This window comes from Typha angustifolia, chromosome 15 (assembly GCF_048772165.1).
Source record: "Typha angustifolia cultivar Huaian chromosome 15, ASM4877216v1, whole genome shotgun sequence".
NCBI classification, from domain to species: Eukaryota; Viridiplantae; Streptophyta; class Magnoliopsida; order Poales; family Typhaceae; genus Typha; species Typha angustifolia.
This window is the reverse complement of record NC_133253.1, coordinates 3,835,746-3,861,160: the sequence shown is the minus strand read 5'-3', so window position 1 is coordinate 3,861,160 and position 25,415 is coordinate 3,835,746. Positions and strand designations below refer to the sequence as shown.

General features: G+C 37.5%; 4 protein-coding genes across 8 annotated transcripts; 2 read left to right on the top strand and 2 right to left on the bottom strand.

Annotated features, from left to right (window-relative positions):
* Positions 1-129: 129 nt before the first annotated feature.
* Positions 130-5,816, bottom strand: LOC140777472 (ferrochelatase-1, chloroplastic). The gene is made up of 10 exons (XM_073121611.1): positions 5,588-5,816; positions 4,973-5,068; positions 4,324-4,675; positions 3,834-3,977; positions 3,545-3,646; positions 2,976-3,079; positions 2,764-2,890; positions 1,835-1,987; positions 1,264-1,364; positions 130-678 (listed from the first exon to the last, which is right to left on the bottom strand). Exons 2-10 carry the CDS (start codon positions 5,041-5,043, stop codon positions 363-365), a joined length of 1,470 nt encoding a protein of 489 aa, XP_072977712.1. The 5' UTR covers positions 5,044-5,068; positions 5,588-5,816; the 3' UTR covers positions 130-362.
* Positions 5,817-10,308: 4,492 nt separating this feature from the next.
* LOC140779415 (cellulose synthase-like protein G3) lies at positions 10,309-14,238 on the top strand. Its single transcript, XM_073124463.1, has 6 exons — positions 10,309-10,948; positions 11,647-11,775; positions 11,925-12,050; positions 12,225-12,635; positions 12,735-13,082; positions 13,578-14,238. Exons 1-6 carry the CDS (start codon positions 10,379-10,381, stop codon positions 14,124-14,126), a joined length of 2,133 nt encoding a protein of 710 aa, XP_072980564.1. The 5' UTR covers positions 10,309-10,378; the 3' UTR covers positions 14,127-14,238.
* A 1,022-nt stretch (positions 14,239-15,260) lies between these two features.
* LOC140779417 (putative protein ABIL2) lies at positions 15,261-17,875 on the top strand. Of its 5 annotated transcripts, none has more exons than XM_073124469.1 (10): positions 15,261-15,507; positions 15,601-15,732; positions 15,868-15,950; positions 16,037-16,187; positions 16,267-16,366; positions 16,497-16,592; positions 16,692-16,728; positions 16,805-16,917; positions 17,029-17,132; positions 17,423-17,875. In XM_073124469.1, exons 2-10 carry the CDS (start codon positions 15,652-15,654, stop codon positions 17,585-17,587), a joined length of 930 nt encoding a protein of 309 aa, XP_072980570.1. In that variant the 5' UTR covers positions 15,261-15,507; positions 15,601-15,651; the 3' UTR covers positions 17,588-17,875. The 5 variants fall into 5 exon arrangements, with proteins under 5 accessions (XP_072980570.1, XP_072980571.1, XP_072980568.1 ...); XM_073124470.1 differs by having other exon boundaries at positions 15,262-15,507; positions 16,500-16,592; positions 17,423-17,874; XM_073124466.1 differs by having other exon boundaries at positions 15,269-15,507; positions 16,689-16,728; positions 17,423-17,865.
* Positions 17,876-18,023: 148 nt separating this feature from the next.
* Positions 18,024-22,801, bottom strand: LOC140779416 (uncharacterized). The gene is made up of 3 exons (XM_073124464.1): positions 22,644-22,801; positions 19,850-20,817; positions 18,024-18,761 (listed from the first exon to the last, which is right to left on the bottom strand). Exons 2-3 carry the CDS (start codon positions 20,803-20,805, stop codon positions 18,266-18,268), a joined length of 1,452 nt encoding a protein of 483 aa, XP_072980565.1. The 5' UTR covers positions 20,806-20,817; positions 22,644-22,801; the 3' UTR covers positions 18,024-18,265.
* Between the last annotated feature and the right edge of the window lie 2,614 nt (positions 22,802-25,415).

Genomic DNA, 25,415 nt, shown 5'->3' with positions numbered 1-25,415 from the left:
GTAGAATAGCCAGCTGCTGAATGCATCACGAATTGACTAGAAGGTATAAATTATCTTTATACTTCGAGATCCCTACCGAACCCACATCAGAAATAGCACGAAAAATAAAATCACATATGAGTCGGTGCATACTGTAAAGTATTTAAGCACGCATATTACTGTACAAAAAGCCTCATACTACTCACAAGTGTTCGCTGTAATCAGTATGCCATTAAGAATCTCTCTTCCGTATTATGGTGAGGCAACATCAGATTATACTGCACTCCCGTATACTTTTGAAGAAAAAAAAGAAAAGAAGGAAGGATGAGGATGTTTGTTATTACAAATCTCACTACCCTTTCAATTGCTAATTGAAGAAAAGGTCAAAATGGAGAGCTTCGGAAAGCAGAGAGCAGCTTTGGTGACAGCAGCAACACAAAGGCCAAGATTGACCCGAAGAACATTTTGATCGCATATTGCACTGGGTCCATGTCGGATTCTGTATGACAAGTCTTTGCAGGTGACATAGCAGAAGCAGAGGGGATGGCCTCAATGACAGCATCGGCTAGATCTGAAATGAATGAAGAGGTACAGCCAAGAGCAGGTACCCTACCCCAGTTCTCAATGCCTGACTCTAGAGCCAAATGCTTGTACTCCATGTCGATTTCTTCTAGAGTCTCAATATGCTCGCTCACGAAACTGGATTCAGGATTAGCAGCGTCAGTATTTATAAGACAACAATCAATTGGACTTATGGTGCAAAAGAGAATGACATATTTTCATAAGTTAAAGTTATCACCAAATGCTCTAAAGTAAATAGTGATGAACCAATTATTATGTAATAGCATAATTTAAAGCAACAACTAACTACTTCAAAATTTCAGTAGCCTCTTGAACAGTTCTAAAACGCCATAGTGTACCTATGTAGGAATATATGCTAATGATTAATTCAGATGATCACAGATAATGAATCCTAGCACATGGCAAAATTCAACAGAACATTTATAGGCAGAAAGGTTGACACTATCAGAATTATGAGGTATTGAGATGAAATGGCAAGACTATATACATTTACTGTATGCAGTTCGACCACCACCGTAAAAAGGGGGCATGCACATCAAAGGAATAGGGGTAAGCCATTTATTGAAAAAAAAAATCTTATGATTGAGCTTTACACTACAGTGGATTACATATTCGAACAAAATGGTGATTATTGATTACTGATTACTGGCAGCGAAACAGAGCTAAATATATATCATGAAAAGATATTCAATTGAGATGTACCTCACGGGAACAGCCAGGAGACTCTTTACACCTTTCTGACCAAGCTCCACTATCACTTCATCGGTGTAAGGTTTCAGCCACTGAACTGGACCAACTCGACTCTGTCAAGAAGTTCAGAAAGATCAAAATTGCTAGAACTCTCAACTTTATCATCTGAAAACGTGTACTGCAATTTTTTTTTTCTTATGTGATTTTCCTGTGGATCTTAAAATATGACACCTTATACACACACATATTATTACATGTGTCTGTGTATGTATACATATATGAGTTGGACTACAAACTTTGTGTTAAAACTTGTAGAAAAGTGAAAAGTTTCACCGCTTCTTTAACACTTGGTTGTGCGCTGTGATTGCTAATACTAACCCAAAAATGCTACCTACTCAGGACTGGATTCTAGAACACCAAAATTCACTCAATATCTAAAAAGGTGATGATTGCTAAGTCTTCTTTTTTTTTTTTTGCAAAAATTTAATATAAAGGTTGTCATCACTCTCTCTCCCTCTCCCTCTCTCTCTCTACACACACACACACACACACACACACAAACCTCTAATTTTATATCCAATACCTGATAAGCAAGAGTGTGGCTGTTGGAGATCCCTCGAAATTTTAACTCATCCATGATCAAAGTGATACACTCCTCCATTTGATCTCTGTAAGGATCACCTGCGTCCTTAACATAGCTTAGTGGAACCCCATGTGCACTGAAGAATACCATAACCTACAATTAAAAGCCAACAATGATATATCAGATGGATGCAGTCTTAAAGCCAGTACGGAGAGGCTGTTAGTGTTTCCACAACAAAAACATATGCAACTAGGGCGTGAACGGCAAGCCTTTACCATCCCGCCAGTGAATGTAAAATATCTTCATGTTACTAATGATCACTTAATTTAGGGAGTCCATTTTGGCAACCCCAAGGAAAGTTGCAGTCACCATCATCATGATGACAACTATGTCATGTATCATAGTTTTCTGTTCCATCGTATAGCTATACTCAAATGCAGAAAAAAAAAGGGGCTGCTAAATATAAAATGAAAAGATGAGAAGACCACAACCGGATGGAAATTGCAACACTTGAGAAGTATATAGATCTTCCTGAATTATGATGCATATTAATTCCAGCAGCCCTTCAAGACTCAATACAAGCCCCAGAATAAACAGATTAAAATCATGCATCAATATAAATACCACAAAAAGGTCGGGACACACATCCGTTTAGTTGGACAAAGGAACAAACATCTTGTCATATCATTTCAACTTTATTTTGATGCAAAAACTGGTGACTGACCAGAAAAAAGGTAACTATATATTATAGATGTTAGACTGCATCAAGTCTGCTCAAAATATATGAGAACAATAAAGGATCAGCCAATAAAATTTCTTTGCATAAGAAAGAAGAGTACTTTATTATATATTTGATTGCACAAGACTTTGCAAGCAACCACCACAAATTGGATATAATGGCAGTGCTGGGACATATATGAAGGAATTACCTCTTCAGGATTAGAGAAATTTAGTATCTCTTTCTCTATTAAGTCAGCCATTGACCTGATATAGCCATCACGCTGATACCACGACTCAATGATGGAAACTGGCAGTCCAGCAAAGTAAGAATCTTCCCTGTATATGGCTCACAAAGAGTAAGTTTCTAGGCAAATAAGCATATTACCAAAGATAGAACCCGACAAGGTAGCTCTGTATGTACCTGAAAATGTTCTGAAGAACACGGATGCTTGACCCACTCGTTGAAATGGAGAATTGAGGATAAAGTGGGAGGATAACAAGCTTAGTTATTTTATCCTTCTTTATCTGTCATTGCATGTGGGGAAAAGGAACTATCATTAGTGTCATAGTTTGATAAATGATGTGTTCGCACTGCACAGAGTAACTTCACACTCATCTTTTCTCTCCATAAAGAGGGAATACATGGAAAATGTCAACTGAATTTGTAAGGACACTGACAATATACCGTTCAACAAGTTTTGCAAGATTATTCAATCTTATATATTTTTTAAAAAAAATAACATATTCACATACAGAAGCAAGCACATTATCTGAGTAACTTACAATACGGCCCTACAGAACAAAAAAGGCTTATTACAAAGTTTACCTTGATCCTGCACTAAACAAAAACTTGCAACAAGCATTGCTCTAGAACTTATAAATATTAGTAACAAATAGAAGTTAGCCTTAAAATTACAGTTCATTATCAAATTAAAACCATAAAAGAACCAGAAGACTATTCTCTCCGGTTTACAAAGTAAAGAGACTAACCTGATCAACAGCTTCCTCAGTGAAGGGATACCAGTACCGCATTCCAACGTATACATTTGCATGTAAATTTTTCTCTTCTAGAGCTACTTTCAGTGCATCTGCCTGAAAAGTAGTTTTATCCAAATTAGCAAGCCAGGAGATATTTCCCTAGACGACTAGTACAATCTCCAAAATAAGGAGCGCCAATATCCTTATATTAACATCAACAACAAAAATTCACACTCTGCCAGAAGAAATTTGGAAGGAAGATTGCCCTTGCAGGAGTACTAACAAACGATGGAACATATACCTGCTCATCTGTTATTTTTCGTAAAGGTGATCCACCACCAATAGCAGCATAACCCTCTTTACTCTTCGGAGCTCTAACTACAGAGATTAATTTGGCCAGTGGTCGCTGAAGAAACCGGAACAACCTTGGAAGTCGAATTATATCCTGTTGTTGCAGGGTGTCAGATATGATAATTTGGAATTAAATGGTAATCCTAAATATAAGATGCCCTGCTAGACAAGATTTTCAGAGTCTGCAAGCTTGTGGTCACACTATGTAAGACCCTCTAAATTTACAGGTCATCCAACACAATACGATGCAAAGATAAATAATTTGTTCACATGAATATAATATGATTATGCATCGCAACTGGAACAGGAAATGACATATTTCAAATATCCTCAATTCCCTATAACTTAGTTAATTGGTCTTCATGACCAAACAAAATGATGAAGAAAACAGATCTTTATGATTTTACCAGTCAGAAGCATGATATTCCATAATCACTTACCGGATCGGCAAATAAATTGTACAGAAATGGCTGAACATCCTGAAGGGTCTCTGGACCTCCAAGATTCAATAGCAGCACTCCAACCTTTTCATGTGCAACACTTGACGTAACCCCTGAAACTTCTTCATCAAACACGTATGCTTCTGCAGAAGAATAGGCCTTCCCAACTAGAAGCTGTCTTTTATGTGATATGTTTAGCTTTGATGTGGCAAAACCATCGTATGCATTTCCTAGGGCATTAGATGGATATGCTACTAAATCCAATGATCTATTGTTTTCATTTGAGTATACTTCTGAAGATCGCAAGGTCGATACAACATGACCTCCAAAACCTTTCATCCTACAGCATGGCCTGAAATATCATACAAAGTAAGATCTTAATAGTTAAAATGAAGACAATTCTGTTTGTCAAACCAAAACAAAAATATGTTTAAATTCTTAAATCTGATAAACAGCAGAAATCTAAATTCAAAGTAAAATGAATTCCCATCTCAGATACTCAAGCACAGGCTGTTAAAGAACTTTGGTGATACAATTAGCCTCTTATATGGAGACATCTCAAAAGATAAGAAACGGAGGCTGCAAAGCATTGGAAGTTCTAAAAAGCAAAGAAAGGAACTCAAGAACAGATTGCATAAACATAACTTACATTTCTGAAGCATTTCTCTGATAAATCCGATAGGGATTTGTATGGAGCACTCTGTATCCCACAGCTTCCATACTGTCAAGTTGGTCAAAACTTCACCTGAGATAGCACATACACAAATTATGTACAACCAACATGGAAAACTTAGTTCATCACCGCTTACATACATTAGATAAGTATATTACCAATTAATGCACATTTGAATGATAAATACTAAAATGTACTGAGACACAAAGTTATCCTCTTCAAATCTAAGGTTTCTCGAGCTTAGATGTATATACAACTTGACTATAAACTTCAAATTTCATTTTTCACAACAAAACATAGAACTTAAAAGGCTACTCTCAAGTCCTTTACTCAAATCACCATAAGATTCAAAATGTCTAAAACTAGTCCTAATAAATCTCCTTCCTCTACAAACACAATTATTTCCAGATCAAACTCTGTTAGTATCTTTCGATCTTTTGATGTATGCAGTGCGATCTCCGAAAGCATACTATTATAAATAAGTCACGATTCCCCCGACAGCCATAGATCATAGGATCTGGTAAAGTTAGATAAGAAATGGGGACTCGAACGAAATAGAGAGAGAGAGAGAGAGAGAGGATCTATATATACCTTTGGATGATCAATCTATTGGTCGATCGAATTGATGAGAACTCTAGAACAAGGAGATGAGATCAAAAGCGGTCGACTTCCTCCTCCTCCTTCTCTTCTTTGCTAGGGTTACGATTAGGAGATGGTTGAGGAGAGTAGGTGTAAAGGAGGAAATTATAAAAGGAGACGTGAGATGGCGTCGGGAATACTCTTCCCCCGGTGGTCAAACAAAAGAAGGAGAGTGGAAATCGCTGCACCCACCAAGGCCCCAACTAACCTCCTTCCTTTGCCTTCTTTAATGGAGGCAACTCAAGAAGTGATCCTCTGCTATCCCTGATGCAGGAGTTTCGTTCAATCAGGGGGGTACTTGGCAGCCGGGGAACATTTGGGCCTGTAAACCATCATGGGCCCTACACGGATGAGCGGTTTGACCGTACGAAAAGCGTTAGCTTCTGGGCCTTCCGCAATGCAAACGTGGCAACTAACAACTTCTCCACGTAGATGGATGGCAAGCCACATCGTAATCATATAATATATACGGATAGTAATGTCGACATTGAGCAAATTATTATTTTAAAATAAACACACTACAACCCATGACTAAGTTCTACGTAATCATCTACGAAAAATCTCTCTCGTGTCGAAAGTTGTTAAATATGTTGGGTTTGTGATATCAAACTCATCGATCAATTGATTCATACGATGCATCATATTGGTTGGATTCACATCACTCATGTTTGAGCTAAGTGGGATTATATTAAAGAGCTTGGGTTTATCCAATGTAAAAAACCAGCAGGTAAGAGAGTTTTTCTCTTATTTTCTTTTATTAGTGTAGACTAGAGAGTGATTTTGAGTAATTTGTCACCGACTTATGCTTTTTTTTTTTTTTTGATAAATTCTTGCAGCACTTCAACTTCTTTAGAAGATGAAATAATTCTTAAAGTGAAATCAAAGATATGTCATCTTTTGTCTTTATCAATCCAATAATAGATAAACTTGAGGTTTGTCCAACGGTGGATAAGCTCGAGTCACCTAATTACCGTAGTATCCCATGAGTCTAGCTTAGTCATTTGTATTACTGGTGCCTTTAGCACTTTCGGTCAAAATTTTGATGAGCGTCGCATATCACTCTTTTAAGTTTTATTAGTGTAAGGTAAGCTTGGTTTTCACTTTCTAGTGATGACTAGGACACCGAGGGAAGGAGATCTTATCAGGAGGATCAAATAAGAAGAAATTTTTTTCTTCAAATGTTATATGCTCTTTATAGTAGAGATGTGAGATCTCTCTATTTATATTCCATATTCTTAATAGTAGATTTGTTCTTGTTTGTGTCGAGACATAAATCTACATAGGATGAACTAACTATATTCTTGAGTTGTGATCATAATTATGATTATACTTATGCTTATAAGCTTTTCTCTTAGGTCTTTATATTTCTTCACATCGTTGTATGTCTTGAGCATAAGTGTCGCATATGGGTGGCAAACCAGATCCGATAACTCGGCTCTTAATTGGGTTTGATTTAGTGTAATCAAATTTATGTTATAAACGGGTCAATCCGCCTAACCCGTTTTGAGCATAAGTGTCACATACGGGTGGCAAATCTTAACCCAACTCGATAATTGGGCTCTTAATCGGGTTTGGATTTAGTATAATCAAGTTCGGGTCGTAAACGTGTCAATCCGCTTAACCCGTTTAATAATTATGTTATGTTCAAGTTTATATAGTTAACTTGTTTTGACATTTTTGACATGTTTAAATATACAGGTAGGATCAGGTCAGGTCAACCCGCCTACTCACCAACTTATATATATATATATAATAATTTAAGTTTAAAACCTAAATCAGCCTACCGTTTTCTCCACTCTCCACACTCCGACAGTCTAGTTGCCTCATCTCACCAAAAGGGCAAAAAAAAATCGTCACCCGTCCTCTCTCCGATCTCTTCGGCGACCGTCTGCCGCCTGCCGCGGTGCCTCCCGTTTAAGTCTCCACTTGCCATTGGCCTTAAGAGTTTGCCGGCGTCCTTCTCTGGTGCCTCCGTGCCTCCTCTCTCTTCGAATCTCTCCAACCACCTCACCCTCGTCGTCTTTTCCCCATCTGCCCTATCCCTCATCACAGTCGTTGCCTGCCGCTTTCACAATCATTGCCTGCCGCCTTCATAGCCTTAGCTGTCGTGCCTGCAGAGACCTCATCACTTTTTGTTTATAGGTATATCATTGGTTTTTGTCTTTATAATGTCTTTCTAGGAGATGGATATATATATATATACTTTACCTTATTTCTAAATCCAAATGCATCTACTACTCATATTGGTTTATGTTCTGGACGCTATTATAGTTGGTAAATATTTAATCATCTCTCATTGTGCTTATATGTATGTAATACATCTTAAGGTTCAAGATTCATCAGACAAGTAGTGCTTATACAGATATAATTAGTTATTATTCTTGGTGCTCGTTGGTTTTTCTTTTCTTTTTTTTTAAATCTTTCGATCACTTATAGCTACTAGCTCTGTGCTTCTCTTGGTAAAATTCCAGTTTTGAGTATCATAAAACTATTGCTATTGCTTATTTGTTTATTGAGTCTCTTGATAACATGCTTACAGTACTACTCATCTTTTTGTGCAGATTATTTCATTTATTTTGCTCATCGGTTGGTCAACAATATCAGAGGAATAATGCTGATAGACGATTTCAGAGAAGCACATGGTTTGAAGATGCTGGCCACAGAAAGGATGCAGACATCTGGTGGAGTTTGCAGGAGTTATTACTTGCTCGCAATTGACAACAGCTACTCAGTTGAAGTTCCTCTTCTTCCTCAGGTTCACACTCCAGATAGAGATCTTCTTTAGCCAACTTTGTGGTGATGCAGGACACAAAATTGTCACAAATAGGTAGCAGCCTCATGAATCATCTCCACTCCCTCCCCATATTGTACTCCATAATGTATCTCCTCATTCCTCCGGTTATTGGAAGTTATGTACAAACTATTTAACCAATTTTATGATAAACTATTTTATATATAATAAATCAGTAAATATTAGATTTTATATAAAATTTATATTAAACAGGTTAGATGAGTCATGTTAACGTGTCGGATTAACACGATCCGTTTAAATATATAGGTTAAATGAGTCATGTTAACTCGATTCGTTTATAATGAGTTAGGTGAGTTAAGTCAACTTACCTGTTTATTAATCCGGTCGTGTTCGTGTTTACTAAATACAACTTATTTATTAATCGGATCAAATTTATGTCAAGATAAAATTAATTTGATCCAAACCTAACCCAACCCAAACTCACTTAACCCGACTCAATTGCCAACCCTAGTGTCATAGCGTAGTGCTTTAGTATTAGAATTACTATGGTATTAGAAGTGGTATGGAAAGAAGACCTCTTCCACTCTCTTCATACAAAATAACTTCTTTACCTTCGAGTTAGGTATCTTCCTTCTCTTTATAATAAAATTCAAATGGTTTCTTAAAGACCTAATATTGACACTTGTGTATTATTTTTTAATTTTTTTTAACAAATAACTAATATAAAGGTATTTTTAAATTTTGTTTTATAGTAGAAGAGTGATGTATCACGGAGGAAAATAAATTTTACATAATTATCGTCGAAAACTTTTAAAATGTTATATTTTATCAAAATATCATTGTTACCACAAAAAAATATTCCCTCTTTCCGAATTACCACAGGCGCATATAAATAACTAAAATAATATTCTTTCTTGGCATTTACTTAGGGAATAATTTATATTTTATATAAAATATTTATATATAACATCCTGACTTATAATAAAATTATAGTTTATATTATATATTTTATACTATTTATAAATCAAGCCCTATAATTTAGCAAATATATGTAGAAAATAAAATGCCGTTAGATTTAAACTTAATAAAATCTTTAAATTAAGTTAACCAATTATAAAAATATTCTCAATCAAGTCATACTAAGAATATTTTATTCATATTAAAAATAAAAATATTTTACTTATTTTAAAAATAAAATATCTTTATTTAATAAAATATTCTCACAGTGTTAATTTAAATTTAACTAAATGTATTTTCTACGTAAGACTTGATTTATAAATAATAAAAATTAGTGCGTAAACTAAAAGTACGTTATAAATCATAAATCATAAATCATAGTGTTATATATATATATATATATAATTATTTGATGTGATATAATCATATAAAGTTGAGATAATTGAGGTTATAATTCATTATTTACGACAAAACAGGCGTCCAAATTGAAATGGCCCTATTTGGCTCATGCGTAACAATTCCTTTCAATCTTGCGGACCACGTAGGAGCTCACGTGTCCACACATGGGATTGCGGGACCCATATTTGACTACGAGTATCCGCCAACAGCAAGTATGGGCGATAAGAAATGGTAGTCTTATCGCATGTGGAATTTTCTGCGAAGACCCAACGATCGTTTCATGCTATTTCTGTCTCTCTTGCTAGATCTTTTTTTGTAACGCCATCTTAACATGGATACCCTGCGAAATTGACGTATTTGTGCTCTTGCGTTTACAGGATACATACGGTTGCAATTATTGCATAATTAATCGTATAAAATATACAAGAAAAAAAAACCTTAGTAGACATGCAGATATTTCATGTAAACAAAAATTACGTACATAAATAACAGAATTCCAAGGAGTTTACATGCAATGAAAGAATAAAAATAGAAACTCTTTCTATTTCCAATTGTTTCGTTTCTAAAAGCTTTATTTAAACCCAAGAAGCTCTAACTTTCTCTCCACCTCGTTCGTTGCTCTTGTAGGCCAAAGGATGACGCTAAAATCCTCTCGAGCTCTTCACGCTATCCAAGCAGACCAAAACCTCCCCCTCTATCGCACCCACATGCTCTTCTACTCCCTCGCCATCCTCGCCCTTCTCTACCACCACACTGCTTCCCTCCTTATCACCTCCTCCACTCTCTTGTCCTTCTCCCTCTCCATCACTCTTTTCATCTCCGACTTGATCCTTGCCTTTCTATGGCTGTGCTCCCAACCCTTCCGGTGGCGCCCGGTGCGACGCCTCGAGTTCCCGGACAGGCTCCCTGACCGTAAGGAATGGCCGGCGCTTGACGTGTTCGTATGCACCGCGGACCCCGAGAAGGAGCCCCCGATGGCCGTGGTGAGCACAGCACTCTCGCTGATGGGTTTCGACTACCCGGCCGATAGGTTGTCGGTCTACGTCTCCGACGACGGGGGGTCGGAGGTCACCTTCTTGGCGTTCCTGGAGGCGGCCAAGTTTGCGAGGTATTGGTTACCGTTCTGCAGAGAGAAGTCGATCACGGCGAGGTCGCCGGAGGTCTATTTTGGGTCAGCATGTGACGAGGACTCGAAAGAGATGAAGGTGATTAGACTTCATGCATATTTTATGATTAGACTTGCAGTATTTGGGACTGGAATATTACCTATTTCTTAGTTTGACTACCCAAATCTTAAAGACGAATAAGGCTAAATTAAAAATAAATAAATACATAAATTAAAGGAAATTTTTTTAACTTTATGGTACAAAAATCTCCACTAGTATCATCAGAGATAATAATTTGCTACTTATCTTCTTAAAAATTAACTAACATTATTTTTTTTTTATCAAGGCAATTATTACTTTGTGTCAAACCAAACACTAAAATACACATTTAAACATAAATCTAAGAAAAATGTCAAATAAATTTATTCTTAATAATTTTACTCACTAACCGAACGACGCCGGCCACTGAAGCCTTCAATCGTTTTTAATATTTTAATTTATGATTATCTCCAACTTTATTGTGAGACAATGAATATTCTTTAATTTCTTGGGCCCATGAGAGTTTAAATATTATTCCCTGCTCTGCAGATGCATCATAAACAACAATATCTCCAACACTATAAAAAGGTTTCTGGCCTTACTTGTCTCACTTTTTTTGCAATTATAGAGACAGAGACAGATCTTTCGTCCTTTAGCTTGGGAATCCTTTCTTATACTCAAAGATTTGCTGCATGTACTATAATGAGTAATTTCATACTCAAAATATAATACTAGATGAATGGATAATAATTTTGTAGATGATGTACCAAGCTATGAAGGAGAAGGTAGAGACTGCAATGGAGAAAGGATGCATCTCTGAAGAAGAGCACCAGATTTTCAAGAAATGGAAGGGATTTAGTCGCAATAACCACCCTTCAGTAATCCAGGTCAAAACATATATATATATATATATATCATCACTATAAATAAATATAAAAATATAGTCTATGTGTACTAGTTTAGTATATTGCAAAGCATATATATATATATATATATATTATCACTAATAAATAAGAAGTTGTTTGTTTTGAAACAGGTGCTTCTTGAAAGCAGCAGAGATAAAGATATTAATGGCAAACCACTGCCAAATCTTATCTATGTCTCCAGAGAGAAACGTCCCACGTCTCCTCACCACTTCAAGGCTGGAGCACTCAATGTTTTGGTACAACTCTTTAACAATTTACTAAAAGGACAAAATATAATGTAGAAACTAAGGAGATTTTTTATTTTTATTTATAGGAAGTGTCAGATTATAAGATCCTTAAAAACAATAGGTGTTATAAATGATATTATGACAGTTAACTCGAAAGTAAATTGACTCTGATATCATGTTAAGGTTCGGGTGTCCAGCATCCTAACGAACGCACCAGTGATGCTCACCATCGACTGCGACATGTACTCCAATGATCCCAACTCACCCGTGCGAGCTCTCTGCTACTTCTTGGATCCATCAATTGCCTCCAAGTTGGCATTCGTTCAATTCCCTCAGCAGTTCCAAGGGCTCAACAAGAATGATATCTATGGGGGTGAGCTGAAAAGGCTCTTTAAGGTTAACGCAAGAGGCATGGACGGACTCCAAGGACCTAACTACGTTGGCACGAATTGTTTCCACTCACGCCGAGCCTTATGCGGCTCTTCGGGTGAGTTCATTAATGGCAATGGCTTGATAAACTCGGAGAGGAGCATAGAGAGGGCTTATGAGGTGGCTGCTTGCGACTATGAGATTGGTACCAAATGGGGTGCAAAGGTGATCAGTCCTTACATTCAAATATATCATGTTAAAAATCTAAAATGCCAGGATTCAAACTCATGATCCACTGCTTGGGATATCTTTATACCTTTGCAGATTGGATTTCTATATGGATCTCTAGTGGAAGATTATCACACTGGCTATCGTCTGCACTGCGAAGGGTGGCATTCGGTGCTGTGTGACCCTCCGGAACCGGCATTTTTAGGGGATGCTCCAAAGAACTTGCATGAAGGTCTTAGCCAGTGCAAGAGATGGATTGTGGGGCTCTATGAGGTGGGCTTGTCACAGTACAGTCCCCTCACTTTTGGTATCAGGAGGGCTTCTTTGCCTATTGCGTTAAGCTATGCACACTATGCCTTTTGGGGCCTTTGGTGCGTTCCTATCACTGCTTATGCTATTATCCCACAACTGGCACTAATCTACCAATGGCCCTTGTTCCCAAAGGTCTGCATCTCTCTCTCTCTCTCTCTCTGTCCCTCTCTCAATTTTAGCTTATTAGAGGAAAATGCCTAGAGAAAGGATCAACCATCCCTTTTGATCATCTGTGACTGTGCATAGATAGGGGTGGCAATATTATTCAATCGAGTAGACTAGGACCATGAGCCTATGAAGAAAAGATAAGAGAGTTACTGTGTATTGAGATGTATAAGATAGTGACCTATGTATAGTGGACCAGCTCATTGAAATAATAGATAGCTACAATAAGAATCAATTATAATTGGTACTGACGAGTCTAAACCAAGTATCTGGATATAATTTTCAAAATATTCTGATATCAACTACGATAATAGTTACCATAGTAAACTAACTATTATGGTCGATTTTTACCACGTAGTCTACCGGGCTGAATAGTGGGGGCGAACTCTTGCTGATAATTAGGTTGGATAATTGGGCCAACTCAGCTAACGGATAGTGTTCTTAAAATTTGTCCCGTTACAGGTTTCAGACCCATGGTTCTATTTATATGCCTACCTCTTCTTTGCTTCCTACTTCCAAGACCTCGCCGAATTCGTAGCATCCAATGGAACGATCCAACAGTGGTGGAGTGACCAAAGGATGTGGATGACAAGAGCCCTCGCATCTTCCCTCTTTGGCAGCATCCAATTCGCACTCAAACACCTCGGCGTCTCTGCTCAAGGCTTCAACGTGACCAGCAAAGTGATGGAGGACGAGCAGAAGAAGCGATACAACAAAGGGGTCTTCGACTTTGGCATAGCTTCCCCTTTCTTTCTCTCGCTGGGGGCAGCGGCAGTCTTGAATCTGAGCTCGTTGGTGGTGGGAATCGCAAGAGCTGCAACGGTGGGAGGAGTGCTTGACGAAATGCCTGTGCAGTTGTTCTTGTCTGGATTCGCTGTGGCCAACTGCTTGCCTGTCTATGAGGCGATGTTCTTGAGAAGTGATGGAGGGAAGATGCCTGGGAGTGTCACAGTTCTCTCTCTTTTGCTTGTGGGGATCCTTCTGTCCATTTGTTTCTACCTTGTAACTTAAATTGGCACGTCTATCCACCTTATCTGGCTATAAGGAACACTATATCCATTGCGGCCGTGGTTACTAGAAACAATTAACGGAAGCAAATACGGACTTCGGCCTTTCTCCTCAATTCGCTCTTATCAAACTGGGCTGAACTGGGCCTGTGAACAGTATCATATTTCAGATACTGGGCCTGTCTATCAATGCATCAAGCAGCTGATATAATGATTTGGATCGTCGAATGCACATTAATATATCGATGGCGTGCTTAAATCCTATAGCTATCATATGTTTCTCTTTTAGATGCATTATGAATGGTTGAACACGCAAACATTTGGATCGAAATTTTGCGTGAGCAAAACCTCAACTCTAGTTGCTTCGGATCAAATCCAATGGCCTCTTTTGTTCTCTTTTAAACTCCATCAGAACTATAGATGTAGGATTAATGTTAATAAGAAACTGACCCATAATTTTGTTATTTGAACACGACCATTTCTGTTAGACTAAAGAGAGACGTGGCCCCCAATTAGGCATGCCGAAGGCTCCCACGCTTCACGTCGAACAACCCCTCTATGATTCTCCTACCGTCAATCATGGGGAAATTGTTCAAGATGAAGACTGAAGGACCAGAGAATTTTTATTTAATGAAGAAGAAGAAGAGGAAGTGGGTCCGGAGTGGATGACATGATGATGTCCGTGAAAAAGACTGCACCGAAACTTATGCTCCCGTCTTTCAACGTGCCCCTCTTGATGTTTGTCCGGAATCATTACTGTTATTAGCTTGTAAAAAAGAAAGGCGGTTTGCTTGCAATCACCACCTGGTGTGCTTAATTAATCTACCCTTTTGACCATTTGCTGATGGGGTTCGTGTATCGAGATCTTTGTTCATTAGATCCTAGGAAGACTCCAAGCCAGTTAAAGTTAACAGGTAACGCTTTAAAAATAATCCTTCGAGTCTCTCACAGGTTTTAGTGTATTACTATCCATTTTTTCTGTCCTTATCCTCGCCCAGTTGATGTAAAAGTAAAGAAAAAGAGAAGAAATCAAGGAAGCTTATTTTGTTGCTCTTTTTTTTTTTTTTTTTCCTTTGTGTTGGATTTGTCCTGCTAAAAAGAGTAGTTGAACGAGAAGTTGGTCCTTTTCACTTAATTAAAAAAAAAGACGTTGGTCTTAGAGAGAGAAAGAGAGAGAGAGAGGGACAGTAACCAAAGACAATTTCTTATATTCTCTCTCTCTCTCTCTCTCTCTCTATCTGTTCTTCTTTGTGCACTTTCTTCTTCTTCTCCTTGTTGTTTTCCGATTCCCAACCTCATTTATAGTGTGGGAGGAGATAGAATTATTAGGCCAAAGCCCTCTTGGATTCTTCTTTCTGATTTTGTCATCAGATGCAACTAAGCAGGTTTTGCTCCGTATCAACTCTAACAGTCTTGCAATCATTTAGATAATATAGTCTTAATTCTCCTTCTAATTACCTGTGACTTATTTTGCTTAGAAATTGATAAGGCAATTCTGATAGCTTTAGCGGCTCACTTAATTTTTATCAATGGAAACTTTATCTCCATCATCTGCTTCCTTTGACGAGCTCTCCATGCAACAAAGCCTCCTCTTCTCAGATTGCCTCAAGGTGATTCCTTTGCTTCGTTGCTTTTGTGTAGTAGTTTATGATTTTATTGTAATCTTCTAGTCTTCTAACATCTTGTAACTTTGGAAGAGAAAAAGTGTTCCCAATTTAGCATCACATTGACTATTTCATGTCCAGGATTTGAAGAGCTTAAGATCACAGCTATACTCTGCTGCGGAGTACTTCGAATTATCTTACAGTAATGATGATCAGAAACTGACGTATGTTTATCTTCAGATTACCCACTGGCAAGATATTGTGTATGTACTGGTTTTATAATCCAAAATTTGATGTTGGATTCATGTAGAGTGATGAAAACATTGAAGGATTATGCTGTAAAAGCTGTTGTGAATACAATAGATCACCTAGGATCCGTGACATACAAAGTGAATGGTCTTGTTGATGAGAAGTTCGACGAAATTTCCGAGACGGAATTTCGCGTGTCGTGCATTGAGCAGGTATGCTGATCATTGGCTTTGATGGATAATAGAGCGGATCACATCACATGGACAAATTCTGATTTAAATTATATTTTAGAGACTTCGAACATGTCGAGAGTATGTCGACCGCGAAGGGTTTTCGCAACAATCTCTGTTGATTAGAACTCCTAAGTATCACAAGCGATACATTCTACCAGGTAAATTTCTCTTCCTCTTGCCATCTTGTTTCTTGCAAACTGTTGTCAGACTGTTTATTCTGATGTTTATTGATCAAGAATCTTGTATACATTTTACAACTGAGAAGCTACCATTGCTCTGTATGCTCAGTAGGTAGATCAATTTCTGAATCTGGAAAATATGCCGTACCAAAGAACCAAGGACTGGACACACCTAAGGATAATAACGAATTTATACTTATGACTGGTATGCTAACTGAATTCAATTACCAAATTCTTGATTCTTTCTTTTACTCTACTGGTGAAATATTTTAACATCTTTTGACATACCTATCTCTTACAGCAGCTAAACCAAAACGAAAGGAGAAACCGATCTCATTCAGGTAGGCATTTGGAGAAAGAAGAAGTATACATCAGAATGCTGAAAAGCTCGATGAACTAAATGGTCTTTTGATGCAGGAAACTGCGTTCAATCTCTCGTGGTCATTCACAACGTATGCGGTCTTCATCACCCCCTCCAAAAATGCGTTCCCCATCACCTTCATCACAGCATGGAAAATATATGGCTGGAGGTGCTTGTCTAATTAATCTCTAGTACACAGTAATTTGTCTGATATGCCTGTACATATTCTTGTTGTTTTCGAGTTTGTAATTTGTTTATGGACATTGTTGAAATGAAGCAGATAGAAGAGCAGTCTCTCCAATCCCGTTCTCGGGTCCACTTCCACGTTCAGGATCACTGTCAAAAAAACCATCTTTGCTCAAATCCTCAAGTGTCAGACATCAGGTAAGCAAGAAGGTTTATGTATTCTAAGGAGATTAGTATTGAATACTCGGCATGCGCCACTATGTGGAAGTATTGAGTATTATGAATTGAGCATTGCATGCTACAAGTTTACAGTCATTTAGAATTCACTACAATTCAAAAGCTTTACAGGTTTCCACTCAATATATCAATACTTAACTCTGTCTTTCTATATGAGACTATTGTTTGGCATGCATTCTAAATGAAATTGCCTGCTTCATATCTAATTATCTATATGTTTAATTTCGTTTCCTTATTCTTTCTCCATGCAGAAACATTTGGAACCCTCAGCATCAATGCAATTACATGCCGAAAGAAATGAAGATAAAGAGATTGATCAGAACACAGGCAAAGGCAGAAACTTCCTCAAGTCATTGCTTAGTAGACGCAAGTCAAGAAAAGAAGAGGCATTCTATAATTACTTGGATGAGTACTGAGAAACTAGAACTTAAAAATTGCATGGAAAGCGATCAATTGCTCAACTCTCTTCGCTTCGCCCTCATCAGTGCTACAATTTTCCTTCTCATTATTGTCATATATATATATACACACAAAGTTCTTTCTGCAGTCAATATAGATAGAACTTTTTCGTAAACACAAAGTTCTTTCTGCAGTCAATATAGATAGAACTTTTTCGTAAAAGGGCACCGGCACCGATTTGTGTAATCGTTCCATCATCTGGAAATATTTTACCAAGTTTGAAGAATGCAATACATAAATAGATGATTAAGTTCCAACAACTGAATCACGGTGAAATCAATTTGTTTTATAGATTGGTAAGAGGTTATCGAGTTACTCATTGCATGAATTATTCTCACCATGAAACCATGTCCACTCCCCCAGCTACTATGAAGCTAAGAAACATTCATGGCATGGGTAAAATGATGTTTCTGATTTCCTCCAAGCATCAAGTTTCACCAACCGGTGAACATCAACGATCAGATGCCCATCCATGCAATCTAATAATATCCAGCATATGTACATCAAAATATACACAAGTTTAACACTTTGGGTGACCTAAACTTTCACATTAGCCCATCAATATGGGCCTCAAATACAGCCCCTTCACTTGCCAAGAGACAGACCACCTCCAGGATGCATGGCCTGATCAGTGTTCAGACAGCAGTTTTAGACTTCGGCAACAACCAGCCAAGAGACCATCCCAAAAGCAACCCTGCGCCAGCAAGACCCAAACCAGCAAAGAACACGACATACTTGCAGATGCAGCTCCTCCTCTGCTTCTTACTTTTGCTCCTCATTGTGTTGTTTTTATCTTTACTGCACGGTTTCTCCTTCAATGGCATCCAGGGAAGAATAGGAAACAGAGATGCAATCTGCTGGTCTTTGATCTTGAGCTGGAGACACAGGCTCTCTAGCTGCAACATCTTTAGCCACTGCTTATAAGCAAACAGATGTGAGGCCTGTCTAAACAACAGTTTGACGATATGGTCCTTCTCATCATAGGCTTTCTTGGCTGCGATTTCAGCTTCCCTAGCACGGGTCTGAGAATGACAGAGCGCTTCTAATAACTGAGCCCTGCTCGAGTCACTCTCATATGTCAGTTTGCTTTCTGGTGACTCATTTCCGGTCTTGACTTGACCATGGGTACCGCTGCATTAGATTGCCATGTCAAATACGCATTAGCTGGAAAAAAGAAATGAAGTGCAGCAACATATAGGAAGATACGACTTATGAGATATGTTGATCTGCTTAAAAGAAGTAAAAGAAAGGAAAGTCAAAATTGTGTATGCAGGAGACTTGCACAAGCCTTTTCAGTATGTCAACATATATCCGTGAAAAAATCAATAATGGGAGCCATACAGCCATCAAATATCTTCAAATTGACAGAATTAACATTAACAGCAGCAGCAGCAGCAGAAAAGATTCAAAACTATGGAAGCCTCAACAAGATGATCCCAGGCAATTAAAACATTGAAGAAACTTAATCTGGATCAGTAGTAAACCTACTCACTTTTTCCCCAAAAATCAAGTTGCAGGTACCAAAGTATCAACAGATATCTTATTAATTATTGTTAACAGCTGTCAAATCCAACAAGCAATATCATCTAACTTCAGATCTAGCAGCACTGTACTAATTAATGTAAATGGAAAAGAACTCTACACAAATTTTCAGAAGAAAGTCATCAACAGCAAAAGTCACATAAAGAAATTTGATTAGAGAAAAAAAACTGAGATTAAAGTAAGAATGCATGTAACTATTTAGAGGCTACTAATTCACTCAGATTTCATAAAGCATCTGAAGTCCGGCATTGTCCATGCACAATAGTACAGAGAACTAAAACTTGAGCAATTTAATTATGTAGAGAAAACCTGAAAACCTATGAAAATAAATTAAGCAAATTGTCACCAGAGTCAAAAGAAACAGTAGATTGCAAAGTTTTCCAGTTAAAGATTTTTTAAAGTAAATTAGAAGGAATAAAAGTGCTTGTACTTGTGTTTCTCTCTTGGGGATCGTTAGAACAAAGTTTACAGACAGAAGGCCATCTGCTTGGATTTACCGAAAAGCATAAAACACCAGATATCCTGCTTACCACTTAATTGTACTCAAAAGATGCTTATGATATGACATTATGTATCTCCAGATCAACATAGAAAATGAAAAGAAAAAACAGAAAAACCAGCACATTCATGATATAAAGGAAAATAAGAATGGTACTATAGTTTATTACAACCCATACCTGTGTAGTTTATCCTTGTCATACTGCAGACCTCCTCCACCAGAAGACCAATTCTTCTCATCCACACTTCCAGAATTTAGATGGTTATGCACATAATCAATTGGGTCACATAATCCAGGATGTAATTTTTTGGATAAACACGATGAGAGTAACCCTCTATTTTCAAAAGTCTCAAGACCCGTTAACATATCCCTTGGAGCATGTACTGTCTGTGTGGGCCTTGGAAGATCACAGTTCTCAATGTGCTGCAATGATTTTTGGGCAACCAGTAAAGCCAACTCATCCTCATCAGCAATTCGCCACCAAGGTTCGCACTTGTCACATCCTCCCCAAGGTGTTTCCATGTCAGGATAGGCCTTTGTTGGCTTCTTTTGGATTAAAGGATCAGATGTCTTCCAATCCTTCAGCTCCCTATCATGGTAATAATAGTCGCCCATCATTCCTCTGTTCTTTGACATCTGTAGGGAATGATTGGTAACAGTCCTCATCTCTTCCATTCTTGTTTCAGAACCATGCTTATCTGTTGACACAATCCATGGGGACTCGTAAGTGTGTTCACTTTTTCTAGAACCATTGTCCAGAAATTCACCTTGTGCTATCTTCCCAGTGAAATTAGATGTTGGAACTGCATTTTCCACTTTCTTCTCATCAATCTCGTCTTCAAAGAAATCCAGTTGTTCAGATATAAAATCCTTCTGGTAACCAAAATTGGGCTGCAATTGGAGCCACCACTTTGTGTCTGGTGGCAGATTTGAATTCGCGGAGTTCCAGTTCAAGGGCATGAAACTAGTGATAGGATGATCTTGAGCGTTTGCAGCATTGCCACTAGCTGTATCATTTTGCAATACAGACGATGATGAACAGCAAGCTAGCTTTGGGGCTCTCTTTGCATCTTCCTGAACTAGGCAACGATTAGCAGTTCGTTGCCAAGCTGTCCTTGCTTCCGCGGCTGCCATTACTCCCTCATTCTGCAAAATACTAAGTAAATTATTGAGCAATAAAACAAAAAGAAGTAAGAGAACACACCCTCAAGAAGTTACTTGATATATCCTGAGAGGTAAGTCAAGTATCAGTCACAAAATCTATCAAGTAAAACACCAGACTAATTCCAATCATGAAAGAACTTGCCATAAAAAGCTACAAAACCAGTTGGCATGTGCTTGTGTTCATGGTGTGTTGTTTTTTCTATTCTTGTTGAGGAAGGCAGGACTGACATAGGCTCATAGGACAAAGGAGTAACCCCTCTAGAGTAACCTCTAAAGTCTAAACTTGGACGTAGTCATGAGCAGAAAGATGACAAATTTTGACTTAGAAATATGTCTTCACACATACGCTACAATTAAGCAAAAGACCCAAATGATGCTTAATCCCACAATATTTAATAAGTAGAGAAGAGTTAGTAAACTTTCCCAAAACATAGTATCTATCATAAACACGTGCATATATATATATATATACACATATATCCTTATATTAATACTATATTTTCTATTACCTTTTCGACCACAAGGAACTTCCATTAACAATTACATTTTGCCCCCAATAGAAGATTAAAACAGAGCTGACTTAGGGAAACAAAAAAAAGAGTGGACCTAGAATAATGTCATAATATATGTAAGACTTAAAAGCTTATGAAAAGCATTTTCTGCATAAATCAAATGTTCAAATGTTTATCCATGATTATAGCAGGAAAGCACAAGACATTATGAAATATTAACATAGCTGAATAATATAAAAAGTTCAAAATGCAAGAAAAATGAAGGAATTCCTATACTGATGATATTCAGAATTAGTTGGACAATGTTCATCAGAAAGGGAAACACCTCACTCTGATGCACTTTAAATGAATATGGGATAGCCGACCCTGACCTCCTACTATTATTCATTGAACTTTCTGATGAACATTTAAACGAATATGAGACAGCTGGCCCTGACCTCCTACTATTATTCATTGAATATCATAGTTCACCTTCTTAGAGTATAATTTATTATGTAATACATGTCAAAAACTTACTAGTATCACGGAGGCATGGATTATAAAGTAGATGCCAAAAATGCATCAATACATCATGAACCGGCATCAGGTGTCAAAATCACTGGCTTCCTAATTTCACTTTAAGACTAAGAAGATCTGGCAAAGATCCCTTCTCCAAATCAAACAAGCATGCCAACTAAGGATGGTTCAAAACATCAATTTTATCACTTCAAAATAGAACATTACCTTACCCTGGGAAGCATGCATTACCAACATTATCCTTCAGTAGCCATTCTATATCATGTAATAAGCAATTAATAAAAGTCCCTCAAAATTATACCACTATGTTACTAGAAGATTATCCTTAATTTCCTACCAAAATGGTATAATATAAAGGATTATTCACTGCTAACAATCCCACCATAGAATGCAATCATCCAGAAACAAGAAATAGCGATCTGCACACCAATTTCGTGGGAAAATAACTCGAAGATATGGGGAATCAATTCCCACACATGTAACTTCGGATCTTGTTTTTTTTTTTTCTTAATCAAATCATCACCCACTCTAACCAAATCACAGAAGGAACAAACAGTTAAAAACACTACTTTCCAGCAAATTGAGTGAAAAATAGCAAAATTAATCTTTAAAAAAAAAAACAAAACCCAAGTAAGACAGGGAAGAAGGTACAAACACTGACATCTTTAAATCTTGAAAAGAAAACAAATTTTATAAGGAATTGAAAGGAAAAAAGAAAAATCGGACTTGATTGAACTCTATTTGCAACTGAAAGGATGGCGAAGAAAGAGATAGGTATACCTGGAAGGAGTTACAAATCTTATCGAGGTCGAACTTCGCTACCGCTGCGAGAAGAGGAGATCGATATATCCGAATCGAAGTCCGGGACAGGGGCGTAAGAGGGAAGAAATATCAAAGCCATATCGCTATCTATTTTTATGCCTACTCTCCTTTCTTGCAATTTAAAGGTAAAGTCGCAAAAAGGACCCTCTCTCTCTCGGAAATGACGAAAAGCCTCTCCTGGTTTTCATGGCGATACCAGAAGGACAGCTGTCGCTTCGTCGTCCTCTCGTCGGGCCCCGCGGACGAGACGTGGCCATGTGTGTATGGCCACAACTGGCACGCGCTCTCCACGTGCGAGCAATTGATAAGGCTGGCTCGAAATTAGGATTAGATAGTGGGATGATGGCAAAACCATCGGATTATTTACCGACAGCCAAGACCTTGTGTGCTCATGGGGTGGTAGAAAGTCTGTTGTCCTGCGGTATTACTTTCGGTAAAATGGTCCGTTGTTTTTGGTTAGGTTGAGGGGTCCATGGTTTTTATATTATCTCAATGAGTGGTTTTAGTAAGTACTTTTGAATGTTGTTACCAAGGAAATTATGGTGAATTGCTGGAGGATTTTACTCCAAAATTACTTTATATCCCTTCGTAAATGTTGAATTGGTGCTAATATAACACTTGGGATTCCTTTCCTTCTCCCAAAAACACTTCGGATTCCTAGCCATCAAGTATGAGAATGAATATTATTGACTTGAGCAATAAACTCTTTGGATACCGCAATCATTATTTTTTTCCCTTCTTTTTAAATAAATTATGAGATCTAATTATAAGCTAGATAAATAAATGGGGTATATAATTTAGACAATTAGGTTAATCATCCTAAGCAACTAGTCAAACACACAATGAGGTCTAAATTATGTGCATATAGTGATTCAATAAAAAAATTCTCTTATATAAACTAATAGGATTTGACTATTGAGTAGTTCTTAGTTATTATTGTTATGGCTTCACTTGAGTTACTCAATTATATGTTTTCAATTTAGTTTATTTTCTTATTACGAACTAATCAATCAGTTAAACAATGACCATGCACCCAGTTCTCCTATAAAAAAGATATTATGGTTTCTGCTGTTCTACACTCGAGATCTCTTACTTGGTCCCGGAGAATCCCACCACTAGCTAAAGAAAAATAAATAAATTGTCTTTTATCTTTACTGATGGATATCAAATTTTCTCATTCAGAGGATAATGTTGGTTGGATATGATTTTATTAGTTTTGGGGGCATTCTCATTCCCCTTTGCTCATCCAATCTAAATTGTTTTCACTCTGTCAAAAGTAAAATTCTTTCTTTAGCATGCCATCCGGAACAAGCTTATCACAAGAGATATTTTTGCTTCACAAAGGAATTCATGTCTGAATTTGGTCAGCCAATCTTTCTTAATTGTGTCTTTTTTCTTCAAAATATCAGTCTTCAAGTTTGCTAGAGCTGCCAGCTTGGATTTATAGCATCCTTCACTAGAGAAAAATCCTGATATCCTGCTCATTTTAGGCCAGGATGGGATTATTTCGTTGCTTTATTATTATGATTATTATGGAAGAAACGAAAGCTTACGTTTCTTTGGACATAAACATGGTTTCATTATTTCACTGAAGACTAATTGAAGCAAATAAACTCATTATTTTAATTAGTGTTTAATTCTCGACTTTTCTTTAAAAAAATCAATTAATTAAACACGCAGTGGTAGATTAATAGAGGAAAGTAGATGGGTGCCAGAGCTGCTCTGCTGCGCAGGACAGTGAGACGAATATGGACAAAATTGAGGGTCCCACGCGTCACAGCTCACAAGTTCACAAAAGTAGGAGAGAGACCAAGACTGTGCCAAAAGTTAGAAGGCTCATGAGTGCGATGGCATTGAGAGCACTGTTTGTCTACTCCAAAGAATGATTATAAAAAAGAAGTAAAGAGAAGGCATTGATTAGAGGGATCACGGTATTACGTAAGGGCTATAAATTCTTCCAGTCTACCATGATTCGACCGGTATATATAGATAACCAAAAACCTGGATAACTACCAACATCATCGAATTATTATTGCATAATTAACACCCACCCCTAACCTCTTACTCGTCACCGTTTGATTAAGAAGGAAAAATAATATATAGCGAGGAAATCTACTTTGAAGAAAAATGAATCATTGTGAGTCATCAGCAATACCTGGCCCCACTCCCAGCTAGTACAAACATTTTAACGTCACGAAGATCTCTAGCACATCATCTGCAGCGCTCGTAGGAGGAAATTGCTGCAGTCTGGCTACTTGGCATCCCTTCATTGGCTGCCAAATCATGCGGAAGTTTAGGTCTGCCATTAATTACGGGCGATAAGTACTGAACTGGTACAAGTTCCTGCAGACGGGACAGAAGAGTGCACTGGCAAGACAATAAAGGGTATCAATCAGGAAAAGAACAATAGATTAAAAAAGACACAAAAATAAGGCCAAAGAACAATTTTGAGATGTGCCAAACAACCACTGTCAAATTATGCAGCAAACTGAATTGCAAATTATTTTAAAACTCCTTTTTTGTAAATTTTTGTGGAGTGGCTCAGATCATTCTCTGAATTCACTTTAATTTTGTGCAGAAATATCTTTAGCACTATGTATAGACGGAGAAATATTGTAGAACTTTTTGAACTTCTCGCCTAAGTTCAATGAATTACTTTAGCCCCCCCGAAAAATAAACAAATCCGGCGTCTAATACCACAGAAAGGCAATGGTATCACCATCAGTAATA

Coding starts and splice junctions, on each gene's coding strand:
- LOC140777472 (XM_073121611.1), bottom strand. CDS start 5,043: ATGGAAGCTGTGGGATACAGAGTGCTCCATACAAATCCCTATCGGATT. Junction 1,988..2,763: donor ATTTCTCTAATCCTGAAGAG/GTAATTCCTTCA, acceptor TTTTAATTGTAG/GTTATGGTATTCTTCAGTGC. Junction 1,365..1,834: donor GCCACACTCTTGCTTATCAG/GTATTGGATATA, acceptor ACTTCTTGACAG/AGTCGAGTTGGTCCAGTTCA.
- LOC140779417 (XM_073124467.1), top strand. CDS start 15,652: ATGGAAACTTTATCTCCATCATCTGCTTCCTTTGACGAGCTCTCCATG. Junction 16,188..16,266: donor GCGTGTCGTGCATTGAGCAG/GTATGCTGATCA, acceptor ATTATATTTTAG/AGACTTCGAACATGTCGAGA. Junction 16,729..16,804: donor GAGAAACCGATCTCATTCAG/GTAGGCATTTGG, acceptor CTTTTGATGCAG/GAAACTGCGTTCAATCTCTC.
- LOC140779416 (XM_073124464.1), bottom strand. CDS start 20,805: ATGGCAGCCGCGGAAGCAAGGACAGCTTGGCAACGAACTGCTAATCGT. Junction 18,762..19,849: donor GACAAGGATAAACTACACAG/GTATGGGTTGTA, acceptor AATCTAATGCAG/CGGTACCCATGGTCAAGTCA.
- LOC140779415 (XM_073124463.1), top strand. CDS start 10,379: ATGACGCTAAAATCCTCTCGAGCTCTTCACGCTATCCAAGCAGACCAA. Junction 10,949..11,646: donor AGGACTCGAAAGAGATGAAG/GTGATTAGACTT, acceptor ATAATTTTGTAG/ATGATGTACCAAGCTATGAA. Junction 12,636..12,734: donor GTACCAAATGGGGTGCAAAG/GTGATCAGTCCT, acceptor ATACCTTTGCAG/ATTGGATTTCTATATGGATC.